Below are 20,569 nucleotides of genomic sequence, written 5' to 3'. Positions count from 1 at the left end.
TAAGCTCACGGTTGGCCCAGTGTTATTCCTGTACGGGAGAGAGCCCCCCGTAATATTTGTACATAATTCCAAGTTAACTTTTCCGCAAGTCTAAATTCACGGGATGGACAACAAAAATGTGTGTGTGTGTGGGGGGGGGGCTATTTTACTGGCTATTTTACTGTGCTCAAGCAATTGTCGTAGCTACCAACTGCTCTCTCTCTCTCTCTCTCTCTCTCTCTCTCTCTCTCTCTCTCTCTCTCTCTCTCTCTCTCTCTCTCTCTCTCTCTCTCTCTCTCCAATTATCATCAAGTTAAAGTACACTGAGTAGAAAGCAGACATTGATCAGTGCATCAACACCAAATCCATGTTTATCTCGGTCAAGGTAAATACATTCCGGGTTTATCTCCCTCTACCTGACCGTATGACGGCTACCCTGCACAGGTGGGCGTCCTACTCTCTACCACCATGCTGGACTGGGTCTGGAGCCTAGAACACATTGTCTTCAGCCTCACCGCTCTCATTCTCACGTTTGTTTACATCAACAGGGGCTGGGAGGAGCTCCTCAGGATCCTGGTTATTGGACTCAAACAACTGCCGGGGGTGGAGGAGGTTCTCAGGTATGTGCTCAGACAGCAGGTCAAGGACTTTGTTCAGAACTCGACGTTGAGGAAGAGTGATGGATCCGCGCCTAAAGTTCTCGTACCAAAGACAGGTTAGCGTTATATTCACCCGACTATTGATAATAATAGGTCTATAGAGAGTCAAAGAGTGAATGGATACAGGTGATTCAGGTATTTAAACGACTGTCTGTCTTACATCACACCTGTGTTTCAGGAATCCCCACCGATAAATTGAGGGAGGAACTAAAGGATCTTAAGGGGCGAGAGACTGACCCCGAGGAGGGGAAGATCTTTGCCTATGTCTACACACAAGAGGGGGACCACTTTGACATCCAGACCGAGGCTTTTGCAAAATTCCAAGGTAGGTAGTGTACGTGCACGATAGAGCACGAAAATTAAAGAATGACATGGTCGCATTAGACGTTACAAATCTATAGATAATTACATCTCTTAACCTGTTTGGTTTTATGACAGAGAAGCTGGGGTACTCCGTGGACCATGACTGTATCGTGAAGGAGTTCCACCACGCCTTCCTTCACGAGAACGCCCTTAACCCCATGGTCTTCCCCAGTCTCAGGTAGCAGTCCACTGTTTCATTTTAAAAGTTATTAACAAAACGATTTTGATGACAAATCTAGACATAAGGTGGTATTGGCCACCTCCATATCTTGACGTACTTCCTATCGAAATAAACAATAAAAATCAAGTTTACTTGATACACTATAAACTTGGTACCTAACGGGTAGCGCAATGAGTTAGAGCATTAAGGAAGGAGTCTTTTCTGGTTTTCGACTTGTCAAACTTAAATTTGATTAATTGTTCATTAAATCAAGATGAAAGGAAATTAAAATAGTATATTTTTCTTTCTTTTTTACTATCATACAACTTGGCATAGAAAAATGTAATCAATGTTTAGAATGGAACAAGGACTATATTTTTGACATAATATTGGCGTAGGAAAATATCACATGTTGCGCAATTCAGAATTGCTGCAGATTATATATATATAATGAGTCTGTTTTAGCATTTTAAAAACAATAACAATAATGTTGTATTTTTTTTACTAATGTGAACTAATAATATGATACTTGGGTTTCAGAATATGTTTTTAAAATATGATTTGCCTATCAAATAACAGTTTTATAAGCTTTTTAAAGCGCCCATTCTATACATTGATTTTTGTGAAAAAATCACTAAAATCAGTTTTTCTCTCTTATGAAACGGTCAATATATTAGCTTTCCTGTCAATTTTATATCTTTATATAAAGTCTTCATAATACATAAAGATTAGAAATCTTTTATTATTGGAAGCATAAAAAAATATCCAAAATTTCTACAAAATTTAAGAAAATTAGAGGAAATGCGGGCTAAGCAATATCAATTTTAGTATAAATATTTATTCCAATTTAGTAGAATAAGCTGATAGACACTCTCATGGTCTATGATTTCATTAAAAATTTGAATCTTCAAATCTTCAACAAATGTCTACAGAACTATAAAGAGCTACACTTATTTTTATCACTCTTTACGTTGAGGAAAAAGGTAGTGACCTTGACCTGACCTTTATCCGAAAACAAAAAGGTCAAATTTAATTAAACTGATAGAATCATTAAGTAATATGATCCGTTTGACTGTGTCAAAATTTCATGCATTTCTTATTATAAGAAGTATGTTTGATAATAAAAAGACTCCTTCCTTAACTACGAATCTGTAAGTCATGAGCTCGAATCTCGCGAGGGCTTTTATAATTTTCACCTTTTCAAAAAATGTTAAATCATATTTTTAGTCAAATGGTGTAATATTTGAAAAATCTAAAACAGTGAAAGATTTTTCATTATAATGTACTTTTATCCACATTAATATCGACAAATATCCCATGCCACTTTAAACAATAATAGATACAAGGAAAAATATTACTCATCTTTATTGATAATACATTAGTCTAGATGGAAACGCACGACTTCAAATTCCCGAAATTAAACTGCTCCAGATGAACTTGTATTTATTGTTTTAGAAAGATGGAAACAGAGATTGTAAGCATGACAGCCGGTATGTTGCATGGAAGTGATGAATGCGTCGGATTTTTAACTTCCGGTGGGACTGAAAGCAATCTGATGGCCGTAAAGGCCTATCTGAACCGCGCCAAGAAAATGTACCCCACCATCAAAAACCCAGAAATCGTTAGTCTCATTTCACAATAGATATAGTCCGATTTATTTTACTGTGTATATTAGCGGTGTCTGATGAAGCCTGCTCTTACTGTAGATCGCACCTATCACGATACACCCGACCATAGACAAGGCGGCAGACTACTTTGGTCTGACTGTAATTCACACGCCAGTGGACGAGGGGTTCCGAGCGGACGTTGAGGCTATAAAAAAGGTTGACGATGAATTCAAAATATAAAATTATTTTCGATTTATTTAAACATGAAGATAGCTTCTTCTGTAAAATATATTTTTATTAACAGAGACTATTGCATATTGTATAGAGACACATATTAATTATACGATATGAAGTAACTTTTTGAATTGTAATATTTTTATAACTGTTTTAATGGTTCGTTATACTTGTGCCTTTATATTTGACAGGCCATCACCCCGAACACTATCCTACTGTGCGCCTCTGCCCCTCAGTTCTGTCACGGCATTATCGATCCTATCGAGGAAATTTCTCACCTCGCCCTGAAGGTCGGACTTCCCCTACACGTGGACGGGTGCTTCGGGGGATACATGTTGCCATGGTAACACAAGTAATTGAATACAAATGTGTGTCCATATCCTTGAAATATTTCGAATGTGTCTACAAATACCAGCATAATTCTTGATATTGATTTTGAATCTCAAAAAATTGTGACTGAATTTGTATCGGAAGAACTTAACATGTAGACGATGTTGCATCACCACTTGGTCTTCCACGTGCAGAAGAAGATCATGAAATGCAAAGTGTTGTGTTTTATTGTCAGACATAAAAAAAAGTTTCAACGTAGCTATTGTTATTTTGGTGATGCCATTGTTTGTCTGGCATTTAGCATTCTCAAACACGGAAACAAAATTCGTTTAATTAAAGGATACTAGCAGGCAACATCTGAGAGCTTTTTTTCATAACCAGTCGATGCATGTTCTGTATATTCCAGGGTTGAGAAGCTGGGGTATGATATTCCGTCTTTTGACTTCCGAAATCCCGGTGTGACCTCAATGTCAGCTGATGTACATAAATATGGATACGGGGTCAAGGTATAAATTTAACTTTACCAAACCATACCATTACAGGATAAGCGCACCATGCTCGCTTTGCTCCAAAACAAAGCGACATGCCCCCTAACGAAAAAAAACCCCAAAACAAACCAAATCAAACCAAACCAAACCAAAAGTAAATAATTGTATGACAAAAAATCATATTTCTATATATCTACATACCTTCCCATATGCACTTTAGAAAAATTTTTAACGCGAAGACACTCGTTAATCATTGGGGATCTATCTGTAAAAAAAGATTACAATTAATATAAATCATATACATATATTCCTTTTTCCTTTTATTTTGACTAGGGCTCTAGTGTAATTCTATACAAGAACAACGACTACCGCCGTCACCAGGTGTACACTTACGCCAGGTGGCCCGGGGGCCTGTATGGCTCACCTAGCATGGCCGGAACGAGACCAGGTGAGCTATTAGTAACAAAATTGCCAGGTGGTATAAATTGTGTGATCTATGATATCGTGAATTGTATTACTGTTGAACATATAGAGGATGTCCCGGCGACTTAAGATTGAACCTTTTATTTATTAAATAACATGGTAAACGCTGTATATGTTCAATTTCTAGCAGTCCAAACTCCAACTGATAAAGTTACAGTATAAACGGTCCAACTTGCTTTCATTTACACTAGGTGGTAACATCGCGGCCTCATGGGTGGCTATAAGAGCTCTGGGTGAGGACGGGTACATGAAGCGGGCCAAGGAACTAATGGACGCCACGGATCGACTCAAGGAGGGTGTCCGTCAAATCGAGGGGCTGAAGATTCTGGGCACGCCTCACATGACGTGCTTCGCCATCGGTGCGGCGGATCCAGAGGTTGACATACAAGCTGTGGCGGACGTCATGGACGGGAAAGGTGAGAGATTTATATTGTAGATGAATCCAATGAGTGGTTGTAAGTAGTTGTTATATGGTAAATTTTACATTTAAACCTTCCCAAATAAATTCAGAATGCTTAAATGCAACATTACAGCTATTTACATGATTATTTATAATTTACAGCACATACATACGAACTATGCTAACGTCAAGTATCATTGTATCATTCTTCTATAATCAATATATATATATATATATATATATATATATATATATATATATATATTTATATATATATATATATATTGCAAGTATATATATATATATATATATATATATATATATATATATATATATATATATATATATATATATATATATATATATATATATATATATATATGTGTATATATATATATATATATATATATATATATATATATATATATATATATATATATATATAAATATATATATATATATATATATATATATATATATATATATATATATATATATATATATATATATATATATATATATATATATATATATATATATATATATATATATATATATATTGCAAGTATGTTAAGTCTAATCATTTTGTACGTGAAAAAGTACAGTCTCCTAGCGGAGTGGTGGTCAGAATACCAGCCTGGTCTATATTATCTCCATTGACGAGCTGCTACATACAATTTCAGTTTAATAATCTCAATGGATACATTTATCTAGGATGGAAGATGGAACGAAATCAGACACCGAACTCTCTACACCTGTCCATCCTACCGTCACATATACCCGTGGTAGATGACCTCCTGACTGACCTCAAGGCCGCCACAGAGAGGGTCAAGGTCAGTCTGTCGGTTTCAGATGTTGGTGATATGTGTCACTTTACAAGGTGTTCTGTGTTACTTTTTGAGGTCATAAAAACGGAATGGTTGGATGATATGATTATGATGTGAATGAACTACTGTGTTTAATATTAACTCAGAAATATTGGACTTCTTTTTGTAACAAATCGTTATTGGAAAATTATATAGATAGATCTATTTACCCCGTGTCCTGGAAATGTGAACACAAAAGCTATCTTTACAACTATACATACTAGTATACTACAAAAATGTATATATATGCAAATTATTATCTATTTATTTCCAGGGGGACGTAACTCTCTCAAAGAATGGGACAGCCGGAGTGTACGGAATGATTGCCACAATTCCGGATAAGTCCATCGTCGACGATTTCCTAGTAGAATTTTTCTGCCAGGTGTACTCCTAGCTGATTGGCCGGACCGGAAGAGAACATTTTCTGTTCCGGAAGTGTGATCTCTGATGTTGACTATTTTTACAGAAATACTCCAAATGATAGTTTGTTATGGATTATTAAATTTTCAAAACATAAAGACTTCTTCCATTTTTCACTTCATTTAAAAGAAATTTTCCCCTCATTCCTGACAATGCAGTTTCGGTTAAGATGATTTTACCAGGATCTGTAGCAACACAATGGTCCTCCGTCGATACAACTGACAAACTATATCGTCGCCAAAATTCCAATAAATATTAATCTTAAAGATTGATATAGTTCTCCTATTTCTTTTTAAAGAGTAATTAATATCAATCAAAATCTTCAAGTAAAAGAGTAATTAATTTAAAGAGTAATTAATATCAATCAAAACCCCTCGGGCTTAAATTTAAATGACTGAAAATTTGTCTTTTAATGGGTGGCTCAAAATATTAAAAAAAAATATGTAGGTAAAGGCATGTCGATATATTTAAGCTCTTTTTAAAATGTTGTTTTGCTTGTAAATAGAATATGTTGGAGCTTAAATTTTACATAAAATTAAGGAACAGGGAATCATTCTTCGAGTACTCCGAGGTGATAATTTATGAACAATTTGATCAGACGTACAATAATTATCACCTCATAATACATAGAGAATGATTACTTATATCTATAAAATATTCAGCGATCGTATTGATTGAATGATTGACTTTAATATGTTATTTTTATTTCGTACAATAACTATAGTATAGATATGCCCAACACTACCTCATTTGCGTCTTTGACGAAGTGTTTTCGACTAAACGTTACAAAGTTGATTGGAAGACTGAAAACGTTCGTATTAAAGGATAAATGTGTATCAACTAATCATTCATGCCAAAAAGCCAGGTACTGTAACCTGTACATTTAACATTAGAAAATTATTTCTTTAAAAAATAGTAACAATCTGTAGCCAGAAAGTTCGTCAAATGGTCAGTTCACATTTTGCGTTTCTACAAATTAAGCATCATTCAATGAAAACGATCCGTGGGACTGCATAAAGCAAATTATCTTTTTTTCAAAGGACGGTCTTCATGGCACAGTAACGGTCTACGCTCGTCCACCTCTCTCTTTTTGTTTTTGTATCATGAAGCACAAAATATGCAAAGTAATCCATTTTTCAGTTACATCCTGTGAAACACAAAACAAAAGCCAATACGTACTTAATGTGCGTCATATTTTAATTTTCTCCAAAATTCATTCATTCATCACATAAAAAAGAACTTTTCATTATACATCATAATACATTCTGTTTCATTTACTTTATCTATAATTTATTCATTCTAATCTTAACACACTGTAAACCCCGTTTAATGTTTAGTTGTGAATCATTACAATAGTTCATTACTGACACAAGTATCATTATCATAAAAACAAAAATTATTTATAGCACTGATAAATAGCCAGGGGAGATAACTGCGGTGTCTACAGTGTGTCAGGATGACGTCAGATCCTGTTATGCCTGCATTCTGCTTGTTCATTCATTGGTCTTACCGTTGGAATGTGAAGCTAGAAGGCCTATTCTTGTAACACGAATGACTTAGTCATTAAATATATTGCACATTTTCACTGAGAAAACTGTTACAACTAAAGATGTTCGAAATAAATACATAATACAACGTATGTACACTTGAAACTAGAGACCATCAGAATGGTGATCAGAGAAAGAGGTTTACATTACTGAGGACCTGGACTCTTGTAACTATAGCCCATCTGGGTGGTGACAGTAAACGAGATTTAGATTTACTGTCATTTGGGAGCTAGGATTGACCATTACAGCATCAGGGCATGAAACAAGGTGACCTTGGCACTTGACCCCCTAGAGATAACCTCTGTTCTGTCCAACTCGACAAAACACCAATTTACAATAAATTTGTCATCTTTGGTCCATGGCTTGTTGAATTGACACATATTCTGCCATTTTGTTTCACATAAATTTGAATGTTCTATCTATTGACCTTTCCTCTTATTGGATTTGTATAGATTGTAAGAGCACCATAAGTTTTGGTTTCAAAGAAAAGAAGACGGAGCTTATATTTCCATTCATTCAATGAGAATAATCTCAAACTGGGTTACACAAAAATTAGAACCCAGTTTGTTCCCATTTTAAGGTTCACCGGCCATTTGTGAAAGTTTTACACTGAGTGTGCATTGAATATTTCCTCCTTGGGTAATAATGGTAATGAGAAGTTATTGATAAGAAGGCAAACACACAGCCTGTATTTGGAGATTGTGCACTCACAGGCTTTCTGAATTAATACCCTACAGTATCTTATCTAGCATCAAATTGCAATTTTACGGTGTATTTCTGAAATGTGTCCTCCTTCTGTAGAAAGTATCATTATGGGTACTGTTAGTGATATGAGAGCAGGAATAACGAGTTAAAATGGTAGGCTACCAGAGGCCCTACACATGGCCCCTTGTGAAGGGTTACCAATGCTGATAAATACAGAAAGGCACTGACTTAACTGTCTAATACACAAAAATTAAACTCAAGCATTTCGACACTATTGTTAACTTTTCTACAGCGCATGACAACATCAGAAACAGTTACATGTAAATGAGGGTTTGGCTACAACTCTCACATTTAAAGAGCTTGTCATTTTTTGATAATTTTTTTTTCTGCCATTCAATTTTTGTTTATAACATGCATGTGACAGAACATGAAAAGCAATAGAGAGGTCAACAAAATGTTAAAAAAGATCAAAATACCACAATACTGAAAAAACCCAACAACATTCATCTAAACATGTAAACAAAACAAATTTGTACAAAATAGATTTTTAAACAACTCTCAATATCAAACATTCAATATAAGATATCACAAGGACTTAGCCTCACTGTTCTTGATATATGACAATGAGCAACTGAGGAAAACATTCTGTATAAAAAAAAACAAACAAAAGAAAAAATAAACCCTATGAGCACCAATGGAACGCCCTCAAAACATCCAAAACAGAATGATCATCCGACCAAATAAATTGATTACATTATTTCTTCTTATTTTAGAAACACTGCCCCAAAAAATGGTCAAATTAATTCATTTTTGAAAAAATAAAAACATTCCAAAACTCTTTTCCCCTAAAATCTTTACAACTTTTACATTTTTTCTGATATTTCCCTGAGACTTCTAAATACATGTATCATTTCTGCATTGAATGTTCAACAGGGCTCAACTTTTCGATAATTAAACAGAAAAGTTACTGAAACGAACAACATAAGAACTAAGATTGCGAGTAACTGTAATGCTTTAAATCTGTAATCGACAAACAACCAGGGGCACTGTTAGTCCTACAGGGAATAGACCTGTTATCCAGGACCCAGCACTAGTTAGTACTGATGAGGTGACACGGAGCTCTCACAGAGCTGACCGGTGGTTACCATTGGCTAAAGCGCTGACCGATTATTGTGATTGGCTAGTACTGAGGGAGAAATCCGCCCCGAGTTCATAGCAATCTCACAGCTATGATGCCTGATCCTGCCTTTCTTTTGTTTCTGCTTGGCTATGGCACAGTCTTCATGACTCTTACTTTTGCTCAGGTTGCGGTGGTTCCCCACCCCCTTGAAGTCCTGTTGTGTGATGAGGGCGGTGGTGGACACAGCTTTACGGGCTGTTTCCGTCTCTTTCAACACCGGCTTGTCACTCTCCACCTCAGGTAATGATGCCGCGAGGGCCTTCTCAAAGGCTGAAGAATGGTCGTTAAAAGTCTCTGGCGTCTTGCCACAAATAACCTCCTTAAATATAGGATTATTTACTGGTTCAAACACAGACTCTTCATTCAGGTCCATCTCTTCTGAATTCTCATTCAAGCTTTGGGAAACAATTTCATCAGTTTGAAAGTTTTGCAGGCTGACGCGGTCGGAAAAGTGCACACTTTGTTGCTCCGAGCAGCGATCACTGGCCACTGATCGCTTACAGCGACGGCACTTGTGCTTGTGATCATCCATGGAAGATAGGCGTACACTGCAGCCCGACACGGGTGAACTCTGACCCGAGTGATTGCGGGGCCTCTCAGGGAGGGGTCTCTCAACCTCGTCCTCGGGACTTGGGGTAGAATCCACATCCACTTGAACTTCATATGGAGATGTCCCTATTGAGCTGTTATCTTTGTCCCTAGAACATACACAATTAACATTACACACATTACATGAGAATAAGCTACTTCTGTACATATTGAATTAAATTTTACAAATTCAATTGTCAATAATTCGATTCAACATAAAATACTCTGGATTAATTAAATATCTCCAATATTTGTAGACACAGAATTCTTTAAATATTTGTTTAGATGTCCATGGCTTTGTTTCAAAGTGTAATGAATAAAGACATTAAATTCATGAAAATTTCACCTTTAGGTATATTAACGATTTCAGAGAATAAGAAACTTAACTCCAAGGTTGTAAAAAAACATCCATAAAACTTGTATATACAATTAAGTTTAATTTTCTTAAAAACCTTGATTTGTTTTAATTGAATCTAACATTATGTGCCACGATATTACCTGAACACTCTTTTCTTACCTGTATCCGGCTATAGACCCGGCCAGAGCCTTTGTGCTGGCATTGTCTCCAATAGATACAGTGCCCGACTTCTCTCCTATGCTGAAGTTAGCAGAGCCACTGCTGAAACTGTTTCTCTTCTGAAGATTGGATGACACGTCGGCTTGCACCTCAAGTCTGTAACCAAAATTCAAACACTCATGTAGATATAAGTCTGTAAACGTGTCATCACGTTATACGCTTAGCACAGGCTTGTTCTTAAAACGAAAATATTCTAGCATTTACTATTGCAATAAATGCAAGAAAGCACTGAACATTTCCGTGAAGACTTACTTTGATTGGAAAGCACTGATCAGTGAGGCCCCTTCACATATACTGCCGTTCAGACTCATCCCACCAATAGCCCTGGTACTGGCTGTGTCGCCCTCGTCACGGATGATCCCGATTCTTTCCAGGTGGCTACCGCTCGCACTACGACTGCTGGTCATCCCCAGGGAGGCGTCCCCAATGCTCGGCCCGATGCTCGGATTGGCCACATTGTGCCCAGTGCCCACACTTTGATTATCTGCAAACATAGAAAATCAACACTTAAATACTGTCATTTTAAAGATTTACAAAAAAATTGCTTGTAATATATTTCCATCTTTCTGTACAAAAGTAAATTTAGTACAAACCTAAATGTTGACCAATGGTCCCTGCTGTTTCATTATCCTCATCAAACTCAAACCTGACCCCACCCTTTCCAGAGGTTGTGACCCCACATCCTCCACTTCTACACAGGGAGATGGGAACCACTCCATACACATAGGCCAATAAGATAGGAACTCCAATTGCTACAAAACACCACACAATGTTCAGTTAGCCGTCAATGGGATCAAGAAGTCATAAATGTTAAATATACTTTCTACAAAGATACTGAAATGTAATGTGCCATATATGTATTGATATTTATATAGTCTACAAAATCAGGTGGATGACCCTCTGTATTCACTGTGCACCTAGTCTTACCGACTGTCAGGCCAGCAACCACCGGAGCCACGATGATAGAGGCAGCCACGCCCCCTGTAATGGCCAGATTTCGTTTGTGTTTGGATGTGTACACAAGCTCATACTTAGAGTATATCTACAATATAAAATGATGATGCAAATTTATACAGTGCAGTAGCGGTAGGTTTATTCATTTACTGGAGGTTTTATGTTTCTTTTAAATTTCAATTTGAAATATTTTTTGTGCACATGGGTTAGTGGGTTACCTTTCTCCCGACCCACACTGGAATGCCAATGATCATTGCGGGGACGGCGATTCCAGCGATCAGCGTGATTCCAACAGGCGCCCCGACAAGTGTCCCCAGCTGCCACAGGATCTTTTTCTTCCTACTCCAAGGCTTCTTTCCCCAGAAAGTACAGCCAGAGGGACTAAGCAAACAAATCAAAACAGACCAATATGTACTGCATAAATTGTAACCAATCAAGCTACTGATAACATCCAAATATTGGAGTAGGGATATCTTCATTTTTTCAATTACTGAATATTCCTTAAAACAATGTTTTGACTACCTGAGATAGTCTGATAACTCCTTCATAACTACCAGGAATAGTTTAAAGCTAATGATTACCAGTGATAAAAGAAATATCTCCAACTTGATAACATGAGATAATGTAAGTCAGATGTATGATTTCCGGTAACTGAGACAGTTTAAGTCTGAAATCTCCTCCATGATTACCTGGGATAGTGTTATTCTAATATCTTGTGTATGATTACCCAAGACGATAAGGCTGATATTTCATCTATGATTACCTGAGATAGTGCAGGTCTGATATCTCGTGTATGATTACCTGAGATAGTGCAGGTCTAATATCTTGTGTATAATTACCTGAGATAATGTAAGTCTGTTTTTTTAATTAGATTAACTGAGAGAATGTAAGACTGATATTTCATTTATGATTACCTGAGATAGTGTAAGTCTGATATCTCCTTCATACAGAGCCAACAAAACTCCGCGCCACACACTGGACAAGCCATGTGGTTACAGGATCCATCGTTCATCTTCATGATGAAGGCACCACATCGAGGACACGGTTTGATATCATCTTCTACAAGTACATTGTATAAAATAAATTCAGCAAACAAATGATAAAACTCTTGGTGCTTTTACAATTACATTTACAGTGTTTAATTATCCATACAGTCAGCATGTCGTGTCTTATCTCCATATACACTGAGGAAACTTCTTTCCCTATTCTGTGAACTACTGTAGAATCACTTATATTTGCTGGGTTAAAATTTCGTTGTTTTACACCAAATAAAATTTTGTTGGGGTTTAATTTCCTCATATCGTTATCTCTAAGATGTATAATGTATCCGATGTATAATGTATCCACTTTGGATTTATAAATTCTTGAGTTAAAAATTTGTCAATGAATTCATTTCATTGATTAATACTGCCAATGAAAATAATGAAATTAAATCCTCAACAAATATTTCTGCTTCTACAGTATAATCCTACCTGTCTGAAGAGGCCACTGGTGGAAGGACGGGTAGCCTCTAATTTCAGGTCTTAAATCATTCTCAGACAAATCTAATCCTGAAGTTTTACACATTTAACAAATGGAGGAGTTAAAAATCAATGTTATAAAATATAATACTTTAATATTGTTTTCAATAGATTCCAAAGAAAACAAAAATCTTTCCATGGGTAAAAATGAATGTGGGAAAAATTTCTTGTACAGCAAAGAGAAGAAAATTTAAACCAAAATTGTACTATGAAGCAATCTGGGTAGCCATTATACAACATTTCAGTACAATAGAACTTTTAAAATTCTGAGCATGGATCACAGACCAACACATACATTTGATTGAATCAGACATCATTCTCAGTGACTGGACCATTAACAAGTTCTCCTGTCACTCGAGACAAATTCACTGTATTTGGAAGTAATATAAATAGTTCTTACAATATTTAGAAGGACATAGACATGTCTGAGTAGGGGCTATTAGTTCCTTCCAAACACTTGAGAGGGTTTTACTCACTGATTGGGAGGATGGAATGGGGTCATTAGTTCTTAAACAGTTGAAGGACTGAGGCACTCAATGTTTTGGATGTCTGAGTTGAGCCTTAAAACTGGGGACAGTTACTACATGTTAATGTTCTGAATGTCCGAGTACAATCGCTGTTTTAAGATGCCTAATACACTCACTGTATTGGATGACTGCATAAACTCACTGTTTTTAGATGTCCGAGTACACTTGTTTTTTCTAAGAAGACCGAGTACACTCACTGTTTTAGATGAGTACTCTCATTGTTTTGGATTTTTGGTGCACTTACTGTTCTGGATGTCTGAGTCAGGACCATAGCTGATGGAGGCTGAGCGTATGTTGGGTGACCGCTCGGCCCGGGCCGCATCACACGTCTTGTTGGGGTGCCAGTACTGCTTACAGTGATAACAGAAGTAGGTGTCGCAGCCCGGGCGCCCACAGTGAATCTTGGGACACCCCGCACAGCCTGCAGCTATCACTGCATAGCTATAATTAATAACAAGCATGTATTTAGTCGTCAGAAGTATTCAAAGCATCATAAAAATCAATACGCGCAATGTAGTAAGTCTTAAAAAAATAAAACAAAAATCTGATAGAAACATCAGGCTTTAATTTATTATGCAATACAGAACTGAAGGAAGATATGACCTAGACAGGGTATTTTATAATCGGAGATTGTACTATTACATTGAAGTACTGGACTGACTGCATGTGCCATGCAGTCTTACTTAATATGATATGTTCTGCCTCTTATCACACTCTAATGGATTCTTCTCTACGAAAACAAGCCTAATTAGTACCGGTAAACCACTCATGTTTCAAAATAGAGCCCTCACGTCATTCTAAGTCCTGAATAAATGTGAGAAGTATTATACTGTTGAGCTCCGAATGAAGTCATTTATCAGGATAAAGCATGCGACAATTAATACCCGACAATACTTGACAGTGTCAGACTGTTACAACGGCTCACAATGTTGTTTACTTCCAGAAGAAGCCCCTGACGTAACAGCTCAAGAGCCCCCACAATAAATGCTCATCACAGACAATGGCCGCCCTGGGCCCCCAGTCTGCTCTGTTTCAGTCTCTCTCTATTGATTTTACTGGGCATTGTGTAAGAAGATAGAGACTTAATTGGCAAGATATGTATCATTCTGTGATATCCTAACTTGTAGAGACAAAGACTTTTCCACAGCTTGACAACCTACTGAGTTACAATGATTCATCCTGCTGCAGGATTCATCTCATCCTTCATTCAAATTCAAGCTGGTATGACAACACTTTCCAATACATGTACTGCATATCATGTCTGTTATATCAGGATGGCCTAAAGGTCCAGTATAAATAGCTGCGCAACAGTTTTATGAATTCTTCTGGCTGAGCGATCTTTGATCACAACATACTGTAATATCTATTGGGATTTCTGATTCACATCATGTCAATAAAATACTCATTTCTCTGAAAACCTCATTCACCTTGGGACTCAAACAAAGGCCATAAGACCTAAACAGCTCGGACATCTGATGATTGCCCATCAATCATGGACATAATCTTGGTTTTGGTTTTTTTTTCGGCATTTTAAATCGATACGATATGTTCAGAGAGCAAGAGATAATGCATTTCAACCCAATATGTATTGTATACAGTAATGTCCCATGTCCAAATGTTTTCAGCAGACTCAAAAATTAAATTACATAATAACCTTCAAATTTTATCATTACTTATACCTTATTTTTGGATTTTAGGTCAATACTAGCTCATGGATCTTGCCCTATTCATCGCTAACGACCTATTTAAGTTTTTAAATTTGATATAAAATTTTACAAAAATTTTAAAAGCAAACCTCTAATACAATCATGAGAGTTTAAATTACTGCTTAAATACTGCTTAAATTTTTGAGTAAATATTGAATGAATTTTTATCAATTTACTGTAGTAATTTATCGTTACCAACTAAATGTAAATAAATATTTTCATCATATATATCTTACTTGAATCGCTAAGACTGATACACCATTCAATCATTAATATTTAATGCATTCCACATATTTTTTGCTTGTAAAGTGTAATGGAAAGCTACGGCAGTTGTAACACTGTAATGCACACAGGGTACTCAAATGTTAAAATGACGAGTTTTCTTATGACGTCACAAATGTTGAACGCTGTAAAATACAACATCATAAGCGAAAATCAAAGTTCACGCTTGTGGCTGTTACAATGGCTCTTCCATTGATATGAACTTACCCTTAGGGTAAGATAAGAATTTTAAGGTATAAATCACATTTGTAGACAGGCAACAAGTTAAAAAATGTAAATATAAGCATAAAGTAAAATGGAACCGTACAAAGGGTTATTACAGGAAACTTCATCAGATGGAAGGTAAAACTGATCTGTTTTTTATTATAGAATTATAAGTTTTTCCTCTAGATTCAAAATAAAGCTCGGGATAAAATCTTAACCAGGTGTTTCTGAAATCAGTCTGGGTATTTGTTTATACACAGTCAAGCTCTCGTACATTATTTAATCAATACAGTAGATATATGGGTTATAGTTTAAAAGTTATTAATAGATAAGTTAGGCTGAGAAAAAATCTTGACAAATAATAACAATGATGTTAGATGGCCAGTAACATTAGTGGGTGAAATAATATCTTTGGTGAACTAATTCATACGTTACTTCAGACTTTACCAACAACAAAGACACTAAGTCGCATGTGCTATTCATGCAGTTAGTACACATGGCAGGGAAGTGAAAACAAGTTTTCAATGAAACAATCTGTACTTAATATTGTGGGTTGAAAATTATGATGCAAATTTACACATTTTATTACGATGTGTAAATTTAAGAAATGCATTTAATTTACTTTTACTTTAAAACAGTAAACAATTAAAAGACAAAAAGCTTCTATGATAACATTGTTGATTTAAACCACGGCCCTTTTTTTTTATTCAAACTAGCTGTAAATTTTTGAACAATTCTTTGAAGTCACCCTATTTAATCTTCTTTTTTTTTTTTGAAAAATGGGCTCTAATGCCCTATAAACGGGATCGACCTAAAATCCAAAAAATTTGATATTTAAAAATGTTGATGACGTAAAACAATTGCTCATGAAGACTACACTTGCACGTCTTTTGGTTTTCCCCACACACCTCATACTTGAAACATTACATGGAACAGCACAATATCAAAAGCGGATGTTAAACCACAGTATAAAATTTGTCGTCCTCTTGGCATAACTTTCACTGTATAAGTGTGGTTTAATTGAAATTCATTGAAATGAGTCAAACTTGCAACAAACAACATAAAGAAGCAGCCAAGATTAATGAAAAAATTACATAAAAAATTTCAAATCCTTTAATTAAAAACCAACAAAAATGATACAAAGAGAAGGAAGTAAAATTGTTAAAGTAAAGAAGAAGTTCTTTTTCTTCCTTTTTGACCACAACAAAATATCACTGTATTAGCTTGGTGCATTAATTGGGGTTTATTTACTTGGTGATATTTCTGAATAAAACACATTTATATCTGTCAAAGTTAAGACCAAGCAAGCATCCATTATAATTAATTGTAATATATGAGCGTTGCACATTCAATTTATCTAAAAACAAAACTACATTCCATAAAAAAAAGTTTTGTTCTCTTACCCACAGTCAGGGGCTGGGCACCAGCGCACATCTGGATCTGAAACGAGGACTCGCCGAACCATGAAATCCTCGTACTTGTCCATCAGACTCTGGTTCTGTAGAATGTTCCGAATGTCGTTAGGGTGGTACTTCTCCGTACACTCCGGACAGGAAATGTTTATCCGACTCTCTGTGATTTCTATTTTTAGATATGTCTGCAGACAGGTGCTACAGGAGCGATGGTGACACGTCATGATTTCTGGGAAATCCTCTACTGGTCTCTCAATCAAACACAGTGGACATTCCCTCATTCCAGAGGCTGAAATGACCGGCAGATGCTCAGTCTCAGGAACAGTCTGAACTGATTTACTCATCAAATGAACCGAGTGGGCAGGGTCTCGCTCGGAGGATGCTGGACTCAGGCTCATCTCAGATTTCCCGGAGTCTGAGTCCAAACTAATCCGAGACTTGGATTTTCCCGTCCTTACTCCAGGATAAAATAGTCGCCTGAGGGAGAACCGGCTCAACCTTCGCCGTTCCGAGCCACGGGAATTTCCAGACGAAACAGACATGGCTGACACTGCATGCACTCCTTCTGAATCCCTCTTTTTCATTGCTATATTAAATATTTCTTCCTGAAAATAAAAATGATACGTTTAACATAAACACTTAAGTTTTACACACTGACCAAAGCTCTGTAATCTTAAAAAAAAAAATACATGAAAATATTTAAGTGTTATTCAATATTAACAATTAAACACTTTATAATTATATATTTATGCCAGTTATCACTGAAATGATTTACAATTGCAGACATTAATATGCCAGATAAGTATCTTTCAGGGATGTGAACATCGTAGACGCATCTAGTTTCTTGTACTTTCACGCCTGCACACTGCTCGACACTTACTTCAATGCACTCTTACTAGATTTTTTCCCTTTGTTATGCTTAATATGTAGTTGATACAACCTAATGAAGTATTTTTCTCTTGGCAATTAAAAAAACCTTAGGAGAAAACAGTAAGATATGAAAGTATCCGATATCACTATAATAGAAAATTCTGAATACGAATTAATCCAACAACAACATACTGAAGATAAAATGTACCGCAGTACACAATTTAAATCATATTATCATAAATATGCAGAATCAGATATCGCCCAGAAAAATCAATCAAATAGAAATAAGACAGCATAGCTGTTGCTCAATAGCATTCAAAACATTTTTCACTGTGAATATTACAGATGGTAAAGATGATCTGTGTGGTGCGTTTGTCATGTTAGTTGGAGTGCGTTGACAGCGACTGCACTTACATCTTCATCATAGTCAGTAGTACTGCTGACAGGATAACAACAACATAACTATCACTAAGAGTTACCAATCATGTGAGTCCTTAACCTAAGGCGTGGTCAGCAGAAGGGTGCATGCCAACCTCACCAAAATTTGTGTTGTAGGGTAGGGAATTTTGGCAAGTGCACACGCCTATTCTGATTGTAGTCCCACCACATGCTCTATGGTATAATAAAGTGGTAGAGGAGGCCTTAATTTCAATTTTATTCCCAACCTTCCCCCCCCCCCTAAAAAATAGAAAAAAAAATAATAAACAATTCACCACCCCCCCCCCCCCCCCCACAAAAAAAACCCACTATAACAAAATTCAACACAACACACTTCAGTGAGTTTAAACCTTCTTCCTGATTTATTGGTTATAATGACTGGTTACATCAAAATGCTGCCACAGAGTGTGACATTTTAATTAACTGGCTAAATAGGGACCTAATACAGACACACAGGCTACATCTCTTTCTTAGAATAAGAATTTGAGTGTAAGCACTTTGACCTACATGTATTTATAAAGAAGACTCATCATTACAGTTTCACAGTTCCATATTTATATATTCACAAACTCTTGGTATTACATGTTTTACAGATTTAATCATATATACTTCAATGTAAACTAAATGAAAGTTGATATTATGATCGTTAATTTTATCAGGGATGTGAATATAGTTCCCTGGTATTGTCCAAGAAAATAAATTTATAGGCAAATGTATCGGTTCTGATAATAATTATAATATCATAAGTATTAACAAATCAAAACCACTTTTACAAATTTGTTAAAAATTGTGAATTATTGAATTCACCTGATCTAAGTGTCTTCAGGTATGTAAAATTTTATGATGCGGAACATGAAAACCTTGATGATCTAAAAATAAATACACAATATAAATTACAACAACACATTCGTCACATTCCTACATTAATTACTCACCTAATCTAAGACTAAACGATATATAATCGTTTTCCTTAAACACATTTGATGCTCTCTCTTTTAATTTCCAACTGAGATATTCGTTTGAATATCGTCATCTCCCCTTTTCTATCTGGCAACCGTTGATGACAGTTGAAACAAAATGGCTACACCCTGCCGGAAGTGAAGGGAAGATTAAGTGACATTAAAAAGGTGTTTATAAACGGTATAATAGCTTCGATCATTGCTCTTGGGATTAATTTGTGACATTTTTCATAATGTTACAGAAGCAAAAAAAAATCTGATTAACAGATATGCGGGCAATAAAAATCAAGAGACAGAGAACTAGTTTATGGCCATAGCCAACGTGTTGGCGGATCAAACCTTTTTACATCTTAAATGGCGACGATTGTCATTTAAGCATATAAAGCTAACCTTTTTCCGAGTAAATGAACCGGTCGCATCAAAAAAGCACCATTAGTCCCCATGCTTGAGGACAGGACAGGCAGCCCCCTGTCTAGCGATACTGATCCTTGCATTAGTAATTTTGGCATAGTTTTGTGTGTGTGTGTGTGTGTGTGTGTGTGTTATTTTTTATATGTAGACCATCCCTTTAAACAAAGCGTCGACTTTTCAGAAATTCTGGCTAGCAAAAAAGGAAAAAGAGGATTATGCTTATGGTTATGTCTAATTTAACTTCCTAACTTTGCAAAAAAGTGGGGGGGGGGGGGTCCCCATTCAGCAACCCCCACCCCCTCAAAGTTGATAAAAGATAACTTTCGTACTACATTTACACTACTAAGCCTAACGTTATACATAACACATTTTATAGAAATCACTGAAGGAAAAGAACACCTGATATGGAGCACGTATAACACCATAGGATTAACAGACACATACGTGGAAGTAGGGATTTGTAAGGGGGTTGGGGGATTGGAAAAGTACTAAAATTTTGCTAATCTACAAATCCTAACTAACCCGTAAAACTCAATTTTTCCAGGAATTTAAAAAGAAAATTGTCTATTAAGAGAGAAAAAAAAAAAACATTGTTACGTGCCTGACTATCAATTTCCGACGAAACAAATTCTGTATGCATATATTTTAGTGAATCTATTTACTTTTCAACTGTAATAATTGCATAATACAAAATACTTCT

General features: G+C 36.0%; 2 protein-coding genes across 2 annotated transcripts; one reads left to right on the top strand and one right to left on the bottom strand.

Moving 5' to 3' along the window:
- The first annotated feature begins 384 nt into the window (after positions 1–384).
- On the top strand, positions 385–6,087 carry LOC128180538 (sphingosine-1-phosphate lyase-like). The gene is made up of 11 exons (XM_052848658.1): positions 385–694; positions 817–963; positions 1,077–1,179; positions 2,617–2,782; positions 2,868–2,984; positions 3,194–3,345; positions 3,739–3,838; positions 4,154–4,268; positions 4,495–4,719; positions 5,418–5,536; positions 5,844–6,087. Exons 1-11 carry the CDS (start codon positions 448–450, stop codon positions 5,961–5,963), a joined length of 1,611 nt encoding a protein of 536 aa, XP_052704618.1. The 5' UTR covers positions 385–447; the 3' UTR covers positions 5,964–6,087.
- Positions 6,088–7,168: 1,081 nt separating this feature from the next.
- Positions 7,169–19,601, bottom strand: LOC128181808 (E3 ubiquitin-protein ligase RNF19B-like). Its single transcript, XM_052850351.1, has 10 exons — positions 19,435–19,601; positions 17,183–17,796; positions 13,832–14,028; positions 12,455–12,599; positions 11,759–11,921; positions 11,514–11,628; positions 11,180–11,338; positions 10,839–11,070; positions 10,527–10,682; positions 7,169–10,119 (listed from the first exon to the last, which is right to left on the bottom strand). Exons 2-10 carry the CDS (start codon positions 17,773–17,775, stop codon positions 9,393–9,395), a joined length of 2,487 nt encoding a protein of 828 aa, XP_052706311.1. The 5' UTR covers positions 17,776–17,796; positions 19,435–19,601; the 3' UTR covers positions 7,169–9,392.
- Between the last annotated feature and the right edge of the window lie 968 nt (positions 19,602–20,569).

The sequence above is a fragment of the Crassostrea angulata genome, chromosome 1, assembly GCF_025612915.1.
Source record: "Crassostrea angulata isolate pt1a10 chromosome 1, ASM2561291v2, whole genome shotgun sequence".
Taxonomy (NCBI): Eukaryota; Metazoa; Mollusca; class Bivalvia; order Ostreida; family Ostreidae; genus Magallana; species Magallana angulata.
Note: the sequence above shows the minus strand (reverse complement) of the source record. Positions and strands in the feature narration are given on the sequence as shown.

Bases quoted from the DNA above. Each gene is read 5' to 3' on its own strand.
- LOC128180538 (XM_052848658.1), top strand. From the start codon at position 448: ATGCTGGACTGGGTCTGGAGCCTAGAACACATTGTCTTCAGCCTCACC. The intron at 2,985-3,193 runs GTTGACGATGAA...TATATTTGACAG, and splicing joins ACGTTGAGGCTATAAAAAAG to GCCATCACCCCGAACACTAT. The intron at 5,537-5,843 runs GTCAGTCTGTCG...ATTTATTTCCAG, and splicing joins CCGCCACAGAGAGGGTCAAG to GGGGACGTAACTCTCTCAAA.
- LOC128181808 (XM_052850351.1), bottom strand. From the start codon at position 17,775: ATGAAAAAGAGGGATTCAGAAGGAGTGCATGCAGTGTCAGCCATGTCT. The intron at 14,029-17,182 runs GTAAGAGAACAA...TATTAATTATAG, and splicing joins TGCCCAGCCCCTGACTGTGG to CTATGCAGTGATAGCTGCAG. The intron at 11,339-11,513 runs GTAAGACTAGGT...GGTGTTTTGTAG, and splicing joins GGTTGCTGGCCTGACAGTCG to CAATTGGAGTTCCTATCTTA.